The sequence below is a fragment of the Mustela nigripes genome, chromosome 13 (assembly GCF_022355385.1).
Source record: "Mustela nigripes isolate SB6536 chromosome 13, MUSNIG.SB6536, whole genome shotgun sequence".
Classification (NCBI taxonomy): domain Eukaryota; kingdom Metazoa; phylum Chordata; class Mammalia; order Carnivora; family Mustelidae; genus Mustela; species Mustela nigripes.
In genome coordinates this window covers 97349230-97364943 of record NC_081569.1, presented here as the reverse complement: position 1 = coordinate 97364943, position 15714 = coordinate 97349230, and the positions used below count along the sequence as shown (strand labels likewise).

Sequence of the window (15714 nt, the reverse complement as noted above, 5' to 3'; positions counted from 1 at the left end):
TTGGAGACAATTTATATCTTCACAATACTGTATCTTCCAATCCATGAACATAGTAGATCCATCCATTTATCTGTATCTTCTTAATTCCTTACAAAAAAGTGTTATTAATTTCAGTATAGGGGTCTTTCATACCTCTTAGATTCATTTCTAAGTATTTGATGGTTTTTGATACTCCCATAAATGGTATTGTTACTTAAATTCACTTTCTACTTGTCTCATTTTATGCTTGTATGTTGCAAATATTTCTACTTGTATATTGCAAACACTAGAAAATTTCATTTTCTACTTGTACATTGCAAATATATGGAAATATATTTTATTTTTGACCTTTCATCCATCTTGGATGTTAGATTCACATATTTATTCTAATAGTTTCTATAATTTTGGGGGGGAGATTTTCTATGTAGTCTTGTTGTCTGCAAATAATAACTTTTATTTTTTCCTTTCCAATTAATATACTTAGCCGGCTCAATGTTTAGTGCTAGTATATATTGTTTTGTGTTCTTTGTTTGTTTTTAGAAGCTGCCTCAAATCTTTTCTGCAAAAAAGACAAAGTAGAAATAAAGTTTTTTCCCCCCTGACGTTATCTTTAGTTATATAGGTCAAAATATATGGTTTTCTTTTCTTTTCTTTCTTTCTTTTTTTTTTTTTTTTTTTAAGATTTTATTTACTTAAGAGTACAAGCAGGTGGAGGGGCAGAGGGAGAGGAAGAGGGTAAGGGGCAGTCTTCCTGCTGAGCATGAAGCCTGATGCAGGGCTCGATCTGAGGACCCTGAGATCATGACCTGAACTATCAGATGCTTAACTGACTAAGCCACCCAAGGCATCCCAAAATATAGGTCTTCTTTATTATTATAAAGTTACTAAAAGGCTATTAGTATAAAGTTACTAAGAGGAATCATAATACCTATGATTCCAAATAATGTTGAATGAGTTCTTCTTCCAAAGGTCATAGCATCTTCAGTTCTAGCAGTCCTCACCTTGGGTCTCAGAATAATCAAAGTGTTTTGCTTGTGGGATACACTAGGCCTTCTATTCCCTATTCTTCTCTCCAGGTATTTCTTGTCTCTCTGACATGGTAAATGAATGACTAATTTTGTAAAAACAAGTCACATTCATTGACTATCTTATTTTGGCTTTCTGTTTCTTTCAGGCTTTGACCAAATGCTACATGGTCTAAGCCAGGGTTGGCAGTGTGGTCGGTAGGCCAAATCCAGCCTTCCACCTGTTTTTTATGGCCTATAAACTGAGGATAATTTTTACATTTTTAAATGGTTGAAGAAAATTAAAAGAATCGTCTTTTGTGACACATGAAAATTATATGAAATTGAAATTTCAGTGTCCAAAAATATAGGAATACATGTATTTTTTGTATTGTCTATGGTTGTTTTTGTACCATAGCCAAACTGAGTAGTTTGAGATCATAAGTCCCATGTAAACAAAAATATGTAGTGGCTGGCCCTTTACAGAAAAGATTGCCAGCCCCCCGGTCTAAACAGCAGGGAACCACTGAAGAATTTGGGCAGGAGAATGACATGTAAAATGTGCCAATTTAGGGAACTTAATCAAGTTTCTGGTACATAGGATGGAATTGGACTGGACATGGGAAAGAGGGGAGCCTTGAATCAGAGGCCAGAGCCAGCTGGAATAATAAACATCGTCTGTTGTAGAACTTTGTGAGGGGCTTTAGAGAGAGGAAGAAATGGGAAGAGAAGCCCAGGCTCTATATCATGCTTGACTGTTAAAAACAAACAGAGTGGGGTGCCTGGGTGGTTCAGTGGATTAAAGCCTCTGTCTTCAGTTCAGGTTGTGATCCCAGGGTCCTGGGATCGAGCCCCACACCGGGCTCTCTGCTCAGCAGGGAGCCTGTTTCCTTCTCTCTCTCTGCCTGCCTCTCTGCCTACTTGTGATCTCTGTCAAATAAATAAATAAAATCTTAAAAACAACAACAACAACAACAACAACAAAACAGAGCAGCATTTTATGCACTGTAAGTTTGAGTCTGGATGGTGTTCTGTGTGCCTGACCATGTGGTCTTCACAGGCCTCACAATGAGGAGATGAGCTATATGTACATAGTCAGATTATATGTGTCTTATAAATGAAAGTGACTCAGTTACTTTCCCAAGGTCACATAGTTCCTAAGAGTCCCTGCCCCAAGATCTGATTCAGAACTGGTATTTTTTCTGTTCAGTTCAGCCAACATTTTCATCTTTACTATGTACCAAACACTATATTAGGTACTACAGGTATGAAGATGAGTAAGATATGGTGATCAGCCTAAAGAAAAGTAGAGTAGCAGAAGATAAAATTCTAATATAGTAAAAAGTATTTTGATAGAGCTAATAATCTGTTTTGTATCAATATAAGAGAAAGCTTTTAGCTTAGTCTACGAGTTTAGGAAAGGCTTCTTGAGGTAAACCTTCACTTGAGAGATGATTAAGGAGTATAACTTATAAAGGGGGTACAATCTGCTTTTCTCCAAGGCCTCTGCAGAACTGATCTACTTTATATAATGTTGCATTAACATTATCTGGCACTTTATATAATGCCACATTATAATTATTTATGCCTAGATGTATTTAGTGGTGGCAGTGTATAGTGGAAAAATAGTCTGGTTATTACATAAAGGTCTCTTGAGTGAATTTCTTCCTGGTCCTTCAACCCTAGTGCTATGACCAGGAGTAGGGGGCAAAATTTCTATAGTATAGGTTCATTTCTGTTTTGTCCAGCCTCTCCGGAAAGAAAAAATTCAGGACAGCTCTAAAGGGCTTTTTGGATCAGGTCTCTTTAGGGAGAAGATTAAATAGCCCTAAGGGGAGCATCTTGGAAATTTTTGTAAACTTTGTCTTTGGAGGATAGCTTTCGACAGCTCTCTCTGGGCAAATCCTGACTGTGCACTCTGACCTTAGCTTTTGTGATCTTTTTGCCTTTTCTTTAACACTGTTAGTCAACCACACGTTCATCTGTTCCTCTCTGCTCCTGACTTTCAACTCCCAACTCTCTGTGTCCTGCTTGCCTAGTTCATTTCTAGCCACCTGACCTGCAGTAGCCTCAGATTTCAAGCTCTGACCTGCTAACCTGTAGAATGCATCCACAGCCTCCTGGCTGACACCCAGCCTGTCTACCAGCCCCATCCTGGGCTAGGGAGTTGAATTGCTGAGCCACAGTGACTCACTCCACCTTCCCCCAGCATATATATATTGTGGGGCACACCAGCATCTCATGAGGTGGGACAAAACCAAGACTTGAAGGAGAAAGAAAGAAGGGAGACCTTTAAAGGGAAGGTCTAGAGTGGAGAGCAATCTAGTATGTTTAAAGACAGCCGTTAGAAGTTCACCATTCAGTAGAAGTTTGAGTGCCTTTTGTGTGTCAGACATTGTGCTAGGTAATAGGAAAAATAAGATGAATAAGGAAGTTACGGGGATTCCAAAAAACTGTTGATATGAAGCACTTTTATAGCATGTTTTTATCCTTATTTTATCTTATTTGTCGTGTAGTTTATGTGAGGTGAGTTTTTGTGACTAAGCTTTTGGTATTACCTGCTGGTTTCCAAGGTTATTGTACCCCAAATACTATTTACAGTTTGAAGTTGGATTATAACCATTGACTTGTGGATTTGGAGGTGGTCAGGCAATATAAGATGCAATCTCAAAATCTTAAATGTGTATCTATTACATTAAGACATAAGGAATGATTTCTGTGTTTGGCAAATGATCTCATAGTCTGGAAGCAAAAATCAAATTTACCAAATGTTGCCTTCAATTTGTGACAAGAGACTATTGCTTGTTTTGTGAGCCTTTACCCCTAGTGTGATCTGGCCATTTGGAATTGGTGATCAGGGATGGATGGCAAAGCCAAAAGCTTTTAGAGGTTAAGTAGGTAAATGTATTGGAGTAGGGGTGGGGCTGAATACAAGAATGAGATATTTAAAATAATACTATCAGATAGAATTGTAAAACTGCAATGATACCAGTCCCATGCCGGCCAAACGAGAGGATGGCAGCATTTACCAGTCACACACAGCTTCTGGGCATTAGTTGTTCTGGGAACCAGGCTACCAGCCTCTTAGGGAAAACCGATTGGGAGAAATGATATACTCATACACATAATAAGGCAACAGAAAATGATGCTGTTTCCGAGGACTCACCAAAATCTAGTCAATACTTGGCATGTGAAATTCTATTCTTAAGAATGGTAAAGGCCAACGCACATTCAACATTTGTTCCAAAAAATCAAGTAAGTATGATTATAGGTCATTCATCTGTAGAATTTGAGCATGTCTTGAGTGGTAAGACCAAAGCAAAAAGCCCACCAAATAGCAACAATATAATGACAACAAAAAACTCAGGCTATTAATTTCTCTATTACTTGAAGAGAAAATTGGAGTTAACCATATAAAATCTCCATTCAATATTTTTTGTCCTGAAGATAGTTTGCAGCGAATCAAATCAACACTCCGCAAACATTGTAAATAGCTAGAACAACTCTGAGTCCTCACAGAGTGTGCATGACATATGATATACTACTGGGAAAATCTCAATGGAGTTCATTTAAAACAATCATTTGGTGATATGGAATTTGACTCAGAATCAGATATGAATCAGAATCAGGTATGTTGAGGGATGAATAAAACTGAAAAACTCATTGTAGCAGCTAGAAGAACCCAGCAAAATTAACTCCCCAACAGAGGAGAATGATTTCCTGAGTACAAGAGATTTCTTATTTAGCTAGTCTTATTTCTTTTATTTGTTAGACATATTATTCAACATCAGATTTAGGCACTGAATTTTTGCCAAGCAATGATAATGAATATTATCCATCAAAATTAACAGTAAAAAAATTCAGTCCCAAATAAAATTTATTGAACAACCTATCCTCAATTATTTTTAATTGTATGATCTTGACTCTTTCATAATCCTGTCCCAGGGTCTAATGGCTATTGATTGCCCATACACTGGCATTGTGGACTATCGGCAGGTGGCTTTGTCATTTGCCCAGGATTTCCAAGAAGCAGGTGGCGTTGTCATGACCAGTTTTGAAGTAAAAGATATTGAAATGGCTAAAGAAAGTCCTTCAGGAAGTAAAGATGGTAAGCCATCCTTGTCCTTTCTTTTGCATACTTGTATTGATTTCTTTCTTTCTTTTTTTTTTTTTTAAGATTCTATTTATTTATTTGACAGAGAGAGCACAAGCAGAGGGTGCTGGAGGCAGAGGGAGAGGGAGAAGCAGACTTTCTGCCGAGCAAGGAGACCAGTGCGGGGCTTGATCCCAGGACACTAGGATCATGACCTGAGTGAGCCCAAGGCAGATGCTCAACTGACCGAGCCACCCAGGCGCCCCATTTGTATTGACTTGTAAACCAACTATTTTTGTCTGGGGTGGTATTGGTGGGAGGGCCACCAGGAGCTAGGCTAAAGTGAGGTGCAGAGCTGGATGCAGGTGCAGAAGGGATGAGTCTGAGATTGGATATGGGAGAATTGGGGCTTTTGGTGAGTCTTATGCTGGTAGAACTTGGCACTGATTGGACACTACTGACTGGTGCTAAAACCTGAACTGCCAACTGTTAATGGAAAACTAGCCTCAACACCCTTGCTTATTTTGTAGATAATAGTCAGAATCCCTTTGGGATGCTTATTAAAAATGCAGGTTTCAGGGAGCCTGGCTGGCTTAGTCAGAAGAACATAGGACTCTTGATCTTGGGGGTGTGGGCTCAGGCCCCACGTGGGGTGTAGAGATTACTTAAAAATAAAATATTTAAAAAAAATGCAGATTTTAACATCACCCAGTCTTACTGAATCAGACTGTCTGTAAACAGGGTATGACAGCCATTTTGAACTCTCCCCCACCCCCACCATTGTAGACAACTTAGAATTTGTTTTGTTTTGCTTCATTTTGTGAGTAATTTTTTTTTAAACCAAATGAATTGGTTTGTAACCTTGAATTTTTTTTGACATTTTTGCTATTGGGAAATTTGAAGGAGAAAAAGCAGAGTGCTCAGTTGCTCATTTCTTCCTTAACTGTTTTTTTTTTTTTTAAAGATTTCATTTATTTATTTGACAGATGGAGATCACAAGTAGACAGAGAAGGAGGTAGAGAGAGAGAGAGTGAAGCAGGCTCCCTGCTAAGCAGAGAGCCCAATGCGGGGCTCTATCCCAGGACCCTGGGATCATGACATGAGCCGATGCAGAGGCTTTAACCCACTGAGCCACCCAGGTGCCCCCCTTAACTGGTTTTTAAGGAGATTTGGGCTGTTTGAATCATTCTCCTAGTGTCCTTCTAAATATGAAATGATAAGCAAGATTGTTAAATAATTAAGATTGGCATAGTTAGATAACATAAAATCAAAATGAGGATCTAAGCAGATCATAGTCTTTACCTGATGTTTATATGCTTTTTAAGACTTTGAGATCCCATGTACCTCATTGGGAACTAATTTTATAAATAGTTTATTATTGGAATTTTTTGTATTGTGATAACTCTAGCTTCTCTCTGCATCCTAGAATCTGCAAACACTCAGCTTACAACACTTACACAAAAAGCACTCATTAGCCCATTGCAATAATACATACTAATTGATGATCAGTGTTGCACAGTGGCAGTATTATAGCCAATGAGGTTTATCTGAGGTGTGATTATTGCTAATTAATTAATGATCATCTATCTGTTTTACCTCTTGGTTTGTAGGATTACAGTTCAGAGAAAAGCTGGGATTCACTATGTTGAATCTGAGTTGGGGAGTGGTCTATAAACATAGATTAAATGAATTAAAACAAGTTTAAAAATAGGCCAGAGTTTGATATATTATCAAATATGAAGTAGTTTAATCTTACTACTTCATAAAAAGCTTTAGAATGAAAAGTGGGAGGCACTCATGGTTACAAAAGAAGAAAATGATTTAGATTTGTTACTAATATAATATTTCAAAAATGTAGGTCTTTTACTAAAAATAAATCTTTCACCAATTTTTTTTTTCAGGGATGAAATATCCAATTGTTATAAGGAACCCAAAGGTAAAGATTCTTAAACAACACTACTTACATCTACTTTATCTACTTTCATCCCTTCTCCTCCCTTAAAAAATTGAATTAATCACAGTGCTGTCTTCTATGTCCTTGGATGAATTTTGTCGAATGTAGAAGTTATTCTGATATAAATTCTTTTTTTTTTAAAGATTTTATTTATTTATTTGACAGAGAGAGAGACAGGGAGAGAGGGAAAACAAGCAGAGGGAGTGGGAGAGGGAGAAGCAGGTTTCCTGCTGAGGAGGGAGTGCGATGTGGGACTCGATCCCAGGTCTCAGGACCCGGGGATCATGACTTGAGCCAAAGGCAGACACTTAACAACTGAGCCACCCAGGCGCCCCTAAGATAAATTTTTTGAGAGTGGTTTAAAAGCTTGCTTTTTAAGAAGGGTTTCAACTTGGAGTTGTCTTCACAAAGTGATTATGCCAGCAAAGAATAGGATTATAAGCACTTGGAGTATTTAAGGCAAAACTAATAAATATTTTATTGCTCCATCTACTTACCTGCATTAACTTATTCACTCTCTACCAGTTAGAGGACTTGGTGGAGGGAAGAGTGCTCAGAGGGAAATGAACTGTTTTCCTTTATCTGCATGTAGTCTAAAACAAGAGCTATTGAATGGCATAAAAGCATTGCATTTGCTATATATTCTCCGAGAGATCAGAGTTCAGTCATTTGAGTAGAGTCATTAATGAGGGTTATAGGTCTTACGTAATTGTGAAGGGATCTGGGGAAGCACAGGTTCAGAAGGCGAATTGGTAGATCAGAGGCATCTCGAGCCAGTCTGTGAAGCCAAGTGTTTCCAACTACTAAAGTGGGATTGCACATGGGAAGCTCATGAAGCATCCTGGGGAGCTCTTGCCTCTCAACCAAGTAGTGATAGAGGGCAGCACTTAGTCAGTAGTATCAGTAGTTGGGAAGCAGAGTTAGATGTGGGGCTATAATTCACTTAGCAGTGGGTTTTTGTCACCACATTGGACTGAAATGACCTTCAGACAATAATGGCTGGGACTTTACTTCTGCCTGCCAAATCATATGCAATTCCTGTTCTGGTCAGCTTTAACTTGGAACCATTACAAGGAAGGGGATTCTATCAGTTGTTGTTCCCAGCTTAACCAGGTTGACACCCACAGTCCATCCCTTTTCAACTTGGCATCCATTTACACCTCTTATGACCACATTTAACGGCCAAATACAGTTGGTAGTAAAATTATGATTCCACCTACAAGGTGCACCTATCTTTTATAGAACTGAAAACATGCTAACTCCAAAACAGATATGAAGTCTACTCAATCCATCTTTGGGTAATGTTCATTTCTTTTTAGCTGAGTCACATTCCCTCTTTGAAATCCTTTAACTTTAATACTGAGATGTAAGGTTACCCACTATTTAAATGTATTAGATCAGTAACTCTCAACTGGAGGTGATTTTGCCACCCAGGAGATATTCAGCAATATCTGGAGACATTTTTGGTTGTCATAATTGATGGAGGGGGTCAACGCTACTGTCTTTTAGTGGGTGGAGGCCAGGGATGCTGGATGTGAGGGATAGGCCCCCACAACAAAGAGGTATCTGGCCCCAAATGTCAATGGCACTGAGATTGAGAAGCCCGCCCCATGTTAGATAATGGAGAAATGGTAGTCTTCTTGTTTACCGTAAAACACAGACTGGGTGGCTTAGAGAGCAGAAATTTATTTTCTCACAGTTCTGGAGGCTAGAAGTCTAAGATCAAGGCGGTTTGGTTTCTGGTGAGATCTCTCTTGTTGGCTTGTAGATGATCGCCTTCTTGCTGTGTCCTCACTTGGCCTCTCCTCTCTGTGTGCACATTTGCAGAGAGAGCAAGCAGTCTATAGTATCTTACTCTTATAAGCTCACCAATCCTATCAGACAGATTAGATGACCTCATATAATCTTAACTACCCCCAAGACTCTGTCTCCAAATATAGTCACCTTAGGAGCAGGGACTTCAACGTATGCACTTATGGGAGGTGGACACAATTCAGTCCGTAACAGTGAGGATTACTCAGGAATGATAACTCAAACTTTCACTTCTGAAGTGTTGGTGTCATTAGTAGCCCTGCCTATTTTGGGTTGTGATGGTTTCCATTAACTTTTATATCTATCAATGCTAAAAGATATCCCCAGGAGATACATATTTAGGACATAGTTCTCTTCATCATCCCTAAGCTCTCTGTATGGTAGCAACTTGAATTCTCCTTGAGACTCATTTCCAGTTTCCCCATTCAGTACAGTAATCCTCTCTACCTGTTGATTCACTGGCATAAAGAACCCAAAGCAGTCAGGTATGGCAATATCAATTTACAGGTTAATGGAACCATTTTTTATTCTCTCATGGAAGCATTTCTCCCTTGGGAATCAAGATTTCTAAACATCAGAGCTCAAAATTCTGGGGACAGAAAACAAAAATTTCACTAGTGGGTTATTGTAATAGTAAGGAGCTGTTTCCATTTCTCCCATTTCTACCTCTTGATTTCCAAACCTGTGAATCCTGGCTCTTGGTGAAGCAACACCGTATATTAATCATATGGAGTATCCTGGAAGACATTGCCCGAGCCCTGCAAGGTGTTGCCAGCCAGCTAGTTCTGTTTTGAATCTTCAAAAACCCATTCTGCTTTCTGTCACCTAGCAGGTTAAGGACGATGGAGAAAATGGTCAGATCAGTGATTTCCACAAGAAAGAACTTACTGTTATACTTCATTTGTTGTAAAATAAGTCATCCTGTAGGTTCACAGATGGTTTCCTTAGAAGCATTGTAGTCAGGGAAGACTGATCTATATCCAGGACAAGTATCTATTTCAGTGAGGACTAAGTGCTGGCTTTTTTTTTTTTTTTTTTTTTGATTGAAGTGGTCCAGGGACCATCTCAGTGGCTCTATCGATCTCTGCTGTTGGTGGATTGAACATTGAGCAGTGGCTATAGGCCGATCAGCCTTGGGGAGTAAGTCCGTGTTGCTGACTGCATGCATCACCTCCATCCTTAATGCTATGACTGTTTAGCTCATGAAGCTATTGAGGAAGGATGGGGGTGCTTGGGGAAAGAGGCTAGTTACCATCTATCGAGTAGGTCATCTTGTCTACTGATGATCAAAATCTTCATCTGCCATGGTTACTCTCAGTGAGGATTCACATAGAACTCCAGTATCTTTACTCTCTGAGCCTGTTTGGAGAGGTCCATTTGCATACCTTTCTTCCAGAGCTCCATTTCCTAAACAACCAGCCATAGGATTAGTTATTGCACATGAAACTGTATAGATCCATACTTCTATCCAGGTTTCCTTCTAGGTGAGAGAAACAACAGGTATGGTGTTCAAAGTTCTGCCCACTGGGAAGATTTCCCTGCACCACAGTCCTTCAGGTCACTCCTGAGTGGGGCTCTGGTTTGTAGCTGTTCACTTTCAAGTGCAATGATGTTGTGCAGAAACATTTGTAAACTAGGCCTGGATTTTTCCTTCCTTGGTCAGCTGATCATAGAGAACTTTCCATAGGGCCACATGGGCAACTTGAAAAGGAGGAAGTAATTTAGCAGGACCAGGGGTCATGGGAATTAGAGCCACCCCCCTCTGTAACTTATGTGTGCCTGCAGGACCTGTACATCCCTGATCTTGTATATTCTGCTACCCCGTGATGACAGAGTACTGCTGTACACACCCAATTTTGTGGCTTGGTGAGTCAGACAATATACAGTTAATAATGAATTGTTCACATGGTAACTTAGTGATCTGTGGTCAAGTGTTGAGTCAAAGCCAGAAGCACTTTCTCAAAAGGAAGACAGTTATCTGCAGAGGATGGTATAACTTTCTTCCAAAATCCTAAAGTTCTGTGTTGTGATTTGCCTATAGGGACCTACCAAAGTCTCCATAAAACATTGCTGTCTGCCACAGATACCCTGATTACCATCAGATCTGCTGGGTCATGTGGCTCAAGTGACTGACAGAGCATCCAGGATCTCCATTCAAAGAAGGATTAAAAGTGTGTTTTTGCTCCTGCCCTCATTGAAGGGCTATATTCACTAGAGTATGGCATCATGTGATGAAATATATGCAGGGGGCTCTGGGATACCAGTGAATATGTATTTCACCCACAGTTACTATAGCTGTTGTCTTTTACTTTGGCATTTACCTTTAGTATAGTTAAATATAATTAAATATTTTTAAATTTATATATTTTAAAAAATATTTTATTTACTTGAGAGAGAGAGAGATAGAGAGAGATATCATGAGCAGGAAGAAGTGGAGGCAAGGGGAGAGCAGACTCCCTGCTAACCAGGGAGCCCGATGTGGGACTTGATTCCAGGACCCCGAGATCATGACCTGAGTAGAAGGCAGGCACTTAACCGACTGAGTCACCCAGGCACCCAAACATTTTTTATATAATTAAAAATTTGAGTCAACTTACTAAGTTGAATGTCTATGCTTCTGTGAGAGGTTAAAAGAGGTTAAATTAAGAATAAATTTTGGGGGCGCCTGGGTGGCTCAGTGGGTTAAGCCGCTGCCTTCGGCTCAGGTCATGATCTCAGGGTCCTGGGATCGAGTCCCACATCGGGCTCTCTGCTCGTCGGGGAGCCTGCTTCCTCCTCTCTCTCTCTCTCTGCCTGTCTCTCTGCTTACTTGTGATCTCTCTCTGTCAAATAAATAAATAAATCTTAAAAAAAAAAAAAAAGAATAAATTTTGGGGGGTGCCTGGGTGGCTCAGTGGATTAAGCCTCTGCCTTTGGCTCAGGTCATGATCTCAGGGTCCTGGGATCGAGCCCCGCATCAGGCTCTCTGCTCAGAAAGGGAGCCTGCTTCCGCCTTCCCCTCTGCCTGCCTCTCTGCCTACTTGTGATCTCTCTCTCTCTGTCAAATAAATAAATATTTTTTAAAAAAAGGAATAGGGGCGCCTGGGTGGCGCAGTGGGTTAATGCCTCTGCCTTCAGCTCAGGTCATGATCTCAGGGTCCTGAGATCGAGCCCCACATCGGGCTCTCTGCTCAGCAGGGAGCCTGCTTCCCTCTCTCTCTCTCTCTGCCTGCCTCTCTGCTTCCTTGTGATTTGTCTGTCAAATAAATAAATAAATAAAATCTTTAAAAAAAAAAAAAAAAGGAATAAATTTTGGGGGGTGCCTTGGTGGCTTAGTCGGTTAAGTGTCCGACTCTTGATTTTAGCTCAGGTCATGATCTCAGGGTTGTGAGATCAAACCCTGCATAGGCTCTGTGCTGGGCATGGAGCCTGCTTAAGATTCTCCCTCTTCCCTTTCCCTCTGCCCCTCCACCTCCTGGATTTCTTAAATAAATAAATAAATAAATCGGGGGTCGGGGGAGGATTTGCTAACTAAAGATTTATATTTTATATATGGGTGAAAAGTATGTTTTACTTCTGAAATAGCTGTAGAGATGCATAGTTTATTTTTTAAAAGAAATTTTTGTTTGAACAAATGTATCATTCAGTGTTTACCTAAATTTTGATTTGGGATGTGAAATTAAAGTATTACTGATTTTAACTCTTATTTCATGTTTAGCATAAAATTATTTCAGGGACCTATGAAAGTTTTTAGTCATTTCTTTCTTTGGAACTGTTCCCTGATTTTTTTTTTTTTTTTTAAGATTTTATTTTTTTTATTTGAGAGAGAGACTGAGAGAGAGCATGAGAAGGGAGGAGGTCAGAGGGAGAAGCAGACTCCTCATGGAGCAGAGAGCCTGATGCGGGACTCGATGCCAGGACTCTGGGATCATGCCCTGAGCTGAAGGCAGTCGCTTAACTAACTAAGCCACCCAGGCACCCTGTTCTCTGATTTTTAAAAGAGAACTTGTAGGTTGTTGCATTCTACAAATTCTCTTATCTTTGCATTTATCATAAGTCTTATTTACGTTTTATGTTCCAAGAACAAAAGAACTGCTGACCTTTCAAGTAGGAACTAGTAGATTTATATCACATAAAAATATTTCTTGTACTTCCGGTATACCTCTAGATGAACAGGAAAGATATTAACCTATTTAGAAGAAAGCATTTTTTTGTTTCTGTTGATATATCGCTTTTGACTTCAAGGGTCCTAAAACTGTCATGGGTTAGCCTAGCTAATTTGAATTCTCTATGAAAAAGTTTCATTTGACTTTTTCAGAAGTGTGAGTTGTAGAACTTGAAAAGAGGCTTACCTTTGTAGCTAGCTAGGCAAAATGTGATGTAAAGATAGAATAAGTCTGAATCAGTAAGAGCTGGAAGGAAAAACTGTCAAGACAGGTAACTCTGAGGCTCCAGAAACAGGTTTTCTGAGAAAGAAGTCTGGGTACAAGAAATTACCTAGAGCAAGGAGGTGCTAATTGTTTATTCTCTAAGAATTAAAGAGGTGGGAATTAAAATGTGGTAGGGAATTGGGGTTAAATGAATTCATTTAAGAAATAGGGTGACAAATTGGCTAATGCTGGCAAAGTAGAGCAACAAATATGCAGACGATCACAAAATAAAATTTATGGGAAATTATAGCAGCCTAAGATTAGTAATCTCCTTAACTATAGTGTGTGTTCTCAGTAATGTGAATTGAAAGGATGAGATTTCAAAACTAGCCTCAGTTTGCAAAGTATATATTGATCAGGAAAGAGAAATTCGTTGGTGGGTTGGAATTGAGCAAGGTTATTGAGTGTGAAGCAATCTGAGAGTAAGAGGGCAGTTACTCATAGATAAGATGAGAAATCTGAAATACAGACAAGGCCATATTGGTGGGAGCCATCCATTTAAATGAAGTTTGCTTCTTTTTACAATAGTTACATTTCATGGTAGGTCTTAGTAAAATAGGGGTGTGTGTTTGTCTAACTTAAGTATCCTCACAAGCTCAATGATTTTACCTCTAAATAAAAAATTCAAGGTGATATCTTCTTACGTGCTAGTACCATAAGTTTCTAGCTGCTGTCTAAATGCAGAAGAACTTATTTTGCTGATACTTGTACTTAATTCCCTCTTTTAAAAGAAATAAAAAGAAAAAAAGTCAATTTTTATACCCTATCTTTCCTATCATCTCTTTTCCCCCCTTGACCTATTCTCCTCTCTACTTCCTACTCTATTTTCTATTTTTCTATTTTCTCTACTTCCTACTTTATTTTCTTTTGCACTAGGGAGAGGAAGTTCAGTGTCAGTATGTTGTGACATGTGCAGGACTTTACTCGGACCGTATTTCAGAGTTGAGTGGTTGTAATCCTGATCCTCAAATTGTACCATTCCGGGGAGATTACCTGCTCTTGAAGCCAGAAAAATGCTATCTTGTAAAAGGAAATATTTATCCGGTAGGTAATGATGCTTCTGCCTCCTCACCCTTCCCCATATGGTTGTGGGCAAAAAGGGAATGAAACAAAAACTTATACTTGGGTCAGAAGTTAAGGGTTGTCTTGAAGTGCTTTTTGGAAAAGCATTTTACCTATTTCTCTTGTCATTAAATCCCTAAATCTTTATTCTGAAATCATGGTTATAAAATTGTAATTAAGTGCCTACAAGTGCCTGTCTAGAAAGCAGAGTGTATTATGGGAGGGACTATCAAGAAAGAACCCAATTCTTCCCCCTCTCTGGTGGAAGGAGCACTCATAAGAGAACTTTCCTTTACAGCATGCCCAGATACCCAGCTGATTTTCTCAATTCCGTACTGATAGGTGCAGAAAAGGAGATGTGGCCGCTCTGTAGTTTCATGGTATAGCCAGAGCGATTTATATGAAGAATTTATTCTTCTCTCTGAAACTACTAAGTTGAACCAGATGAAATTGCTGCTATTGAGCTATTTAATGTTTTTTGATGGTGCCAAAACATACATTTCATCTGCTTCAATCTAAAGCATTTCCACTTTCTAAAAGCCTATACTATAAATGAGTGTTTTTTTTTACTGGTGGCTCTGATTTTACTTGCCAGCCACATAGATTGTGGCTGAGGGGCTGGGGAGCGGGGCATAACCTGACCTAGGACAGTTCTCTCTCTCTCTTTTTTTTAATCCAGAAAGAGGAACACATGGGACAGTGTATATTGATGTCAATAGCATCACTGTTTCCTGTGTGACATTTCTAGGCAGAAGCATGTAAATATAGGAAGGAATATCTGAGTAACAGATCAAAAGTAATGCAACTAAAATACATCAGAAGAAAGTGTTTTATATTATCAGATTAGTGCTTACATGTATAATAGAATGTAATATGAAATGATAACTCTTCGACATATTAAATCCATAGGTCCCAGATAGCCGGTTTCCTTTCCTAGGAGTTCACTTCACACCTAGGATGGACGGCACTATTTGGCTAGGGCCCAATGCGGTTCTTGCCTTTAAACGAGAAGGCTATAAACCCTTTGACTTCAGTGCCAGAGATGTTATGGATGTAATTATCAAGAGGTAACTTTATTTACATGACAAAAAATATTTTATATGCTTATATTTTTAATGTGGGAAATTTTATCTTTCTTGATATTCCATTGTGTAAATCCTCATATTTGTGATTGTATATTGATTTTTTTATTAATCCAGATTAAGAGCTTTGTGGAATAAACACAAGGTTTAACTACTTCATGAAATTTCGGGGGCACCTGGGTGGCTCAAATGGTTAAGCATTTGCCTTCAGATCAGATCATGATCCCATGATCTCAGGGACCTGGGGTCGAGCCTTGTCATGTTCCCTGCTCAGGGATGAGCCTGCTTCTTCCTTTCCCTCTGCCATTCCCTCCGCTTG

At 39.2% G+C, this 15714-nt stretch overlaps 1 protein-coding gene and 1 non-coding gene across 2 annotated transcripts in view; both read left to right on the top strand.

The window, feature by feature from the left end:
• The window catches only part of L2HGDH (L-2-hydroxyglutarate dehydrogenase), a 40336-nt gene that overhangs the window by 12329 nt on the left and 12293 nt on the right, over nt 1-15714 (top strand). Inside the window, exons 5-8 of the mRNA XM_059373156.1 lie at nt 4929-5091; nt 6978-7012; nt 14128-14295; nt 15223-15380. Coding sequence (XP_059229139.1) covers nt 4929-5091; nt 6978-7012; nt 14128-14295; nt 15223-15380 — 524 coding nt within the window. The remainder of the gene's footprint in view (nt 1-4928; nt 5092-6977; nt 7013-14127; nt 14296-15222; nt 15381-15714) is intronic.
• On the top strand, nt 6584-6725 carry LOC132000384 (U4 spliceosomal RNA). Its single transcript, XR_009399264.1, has one exon. It is a non-coding gene; the product is annotated as a U4 spliceosomal RNA (small nuclear RNA).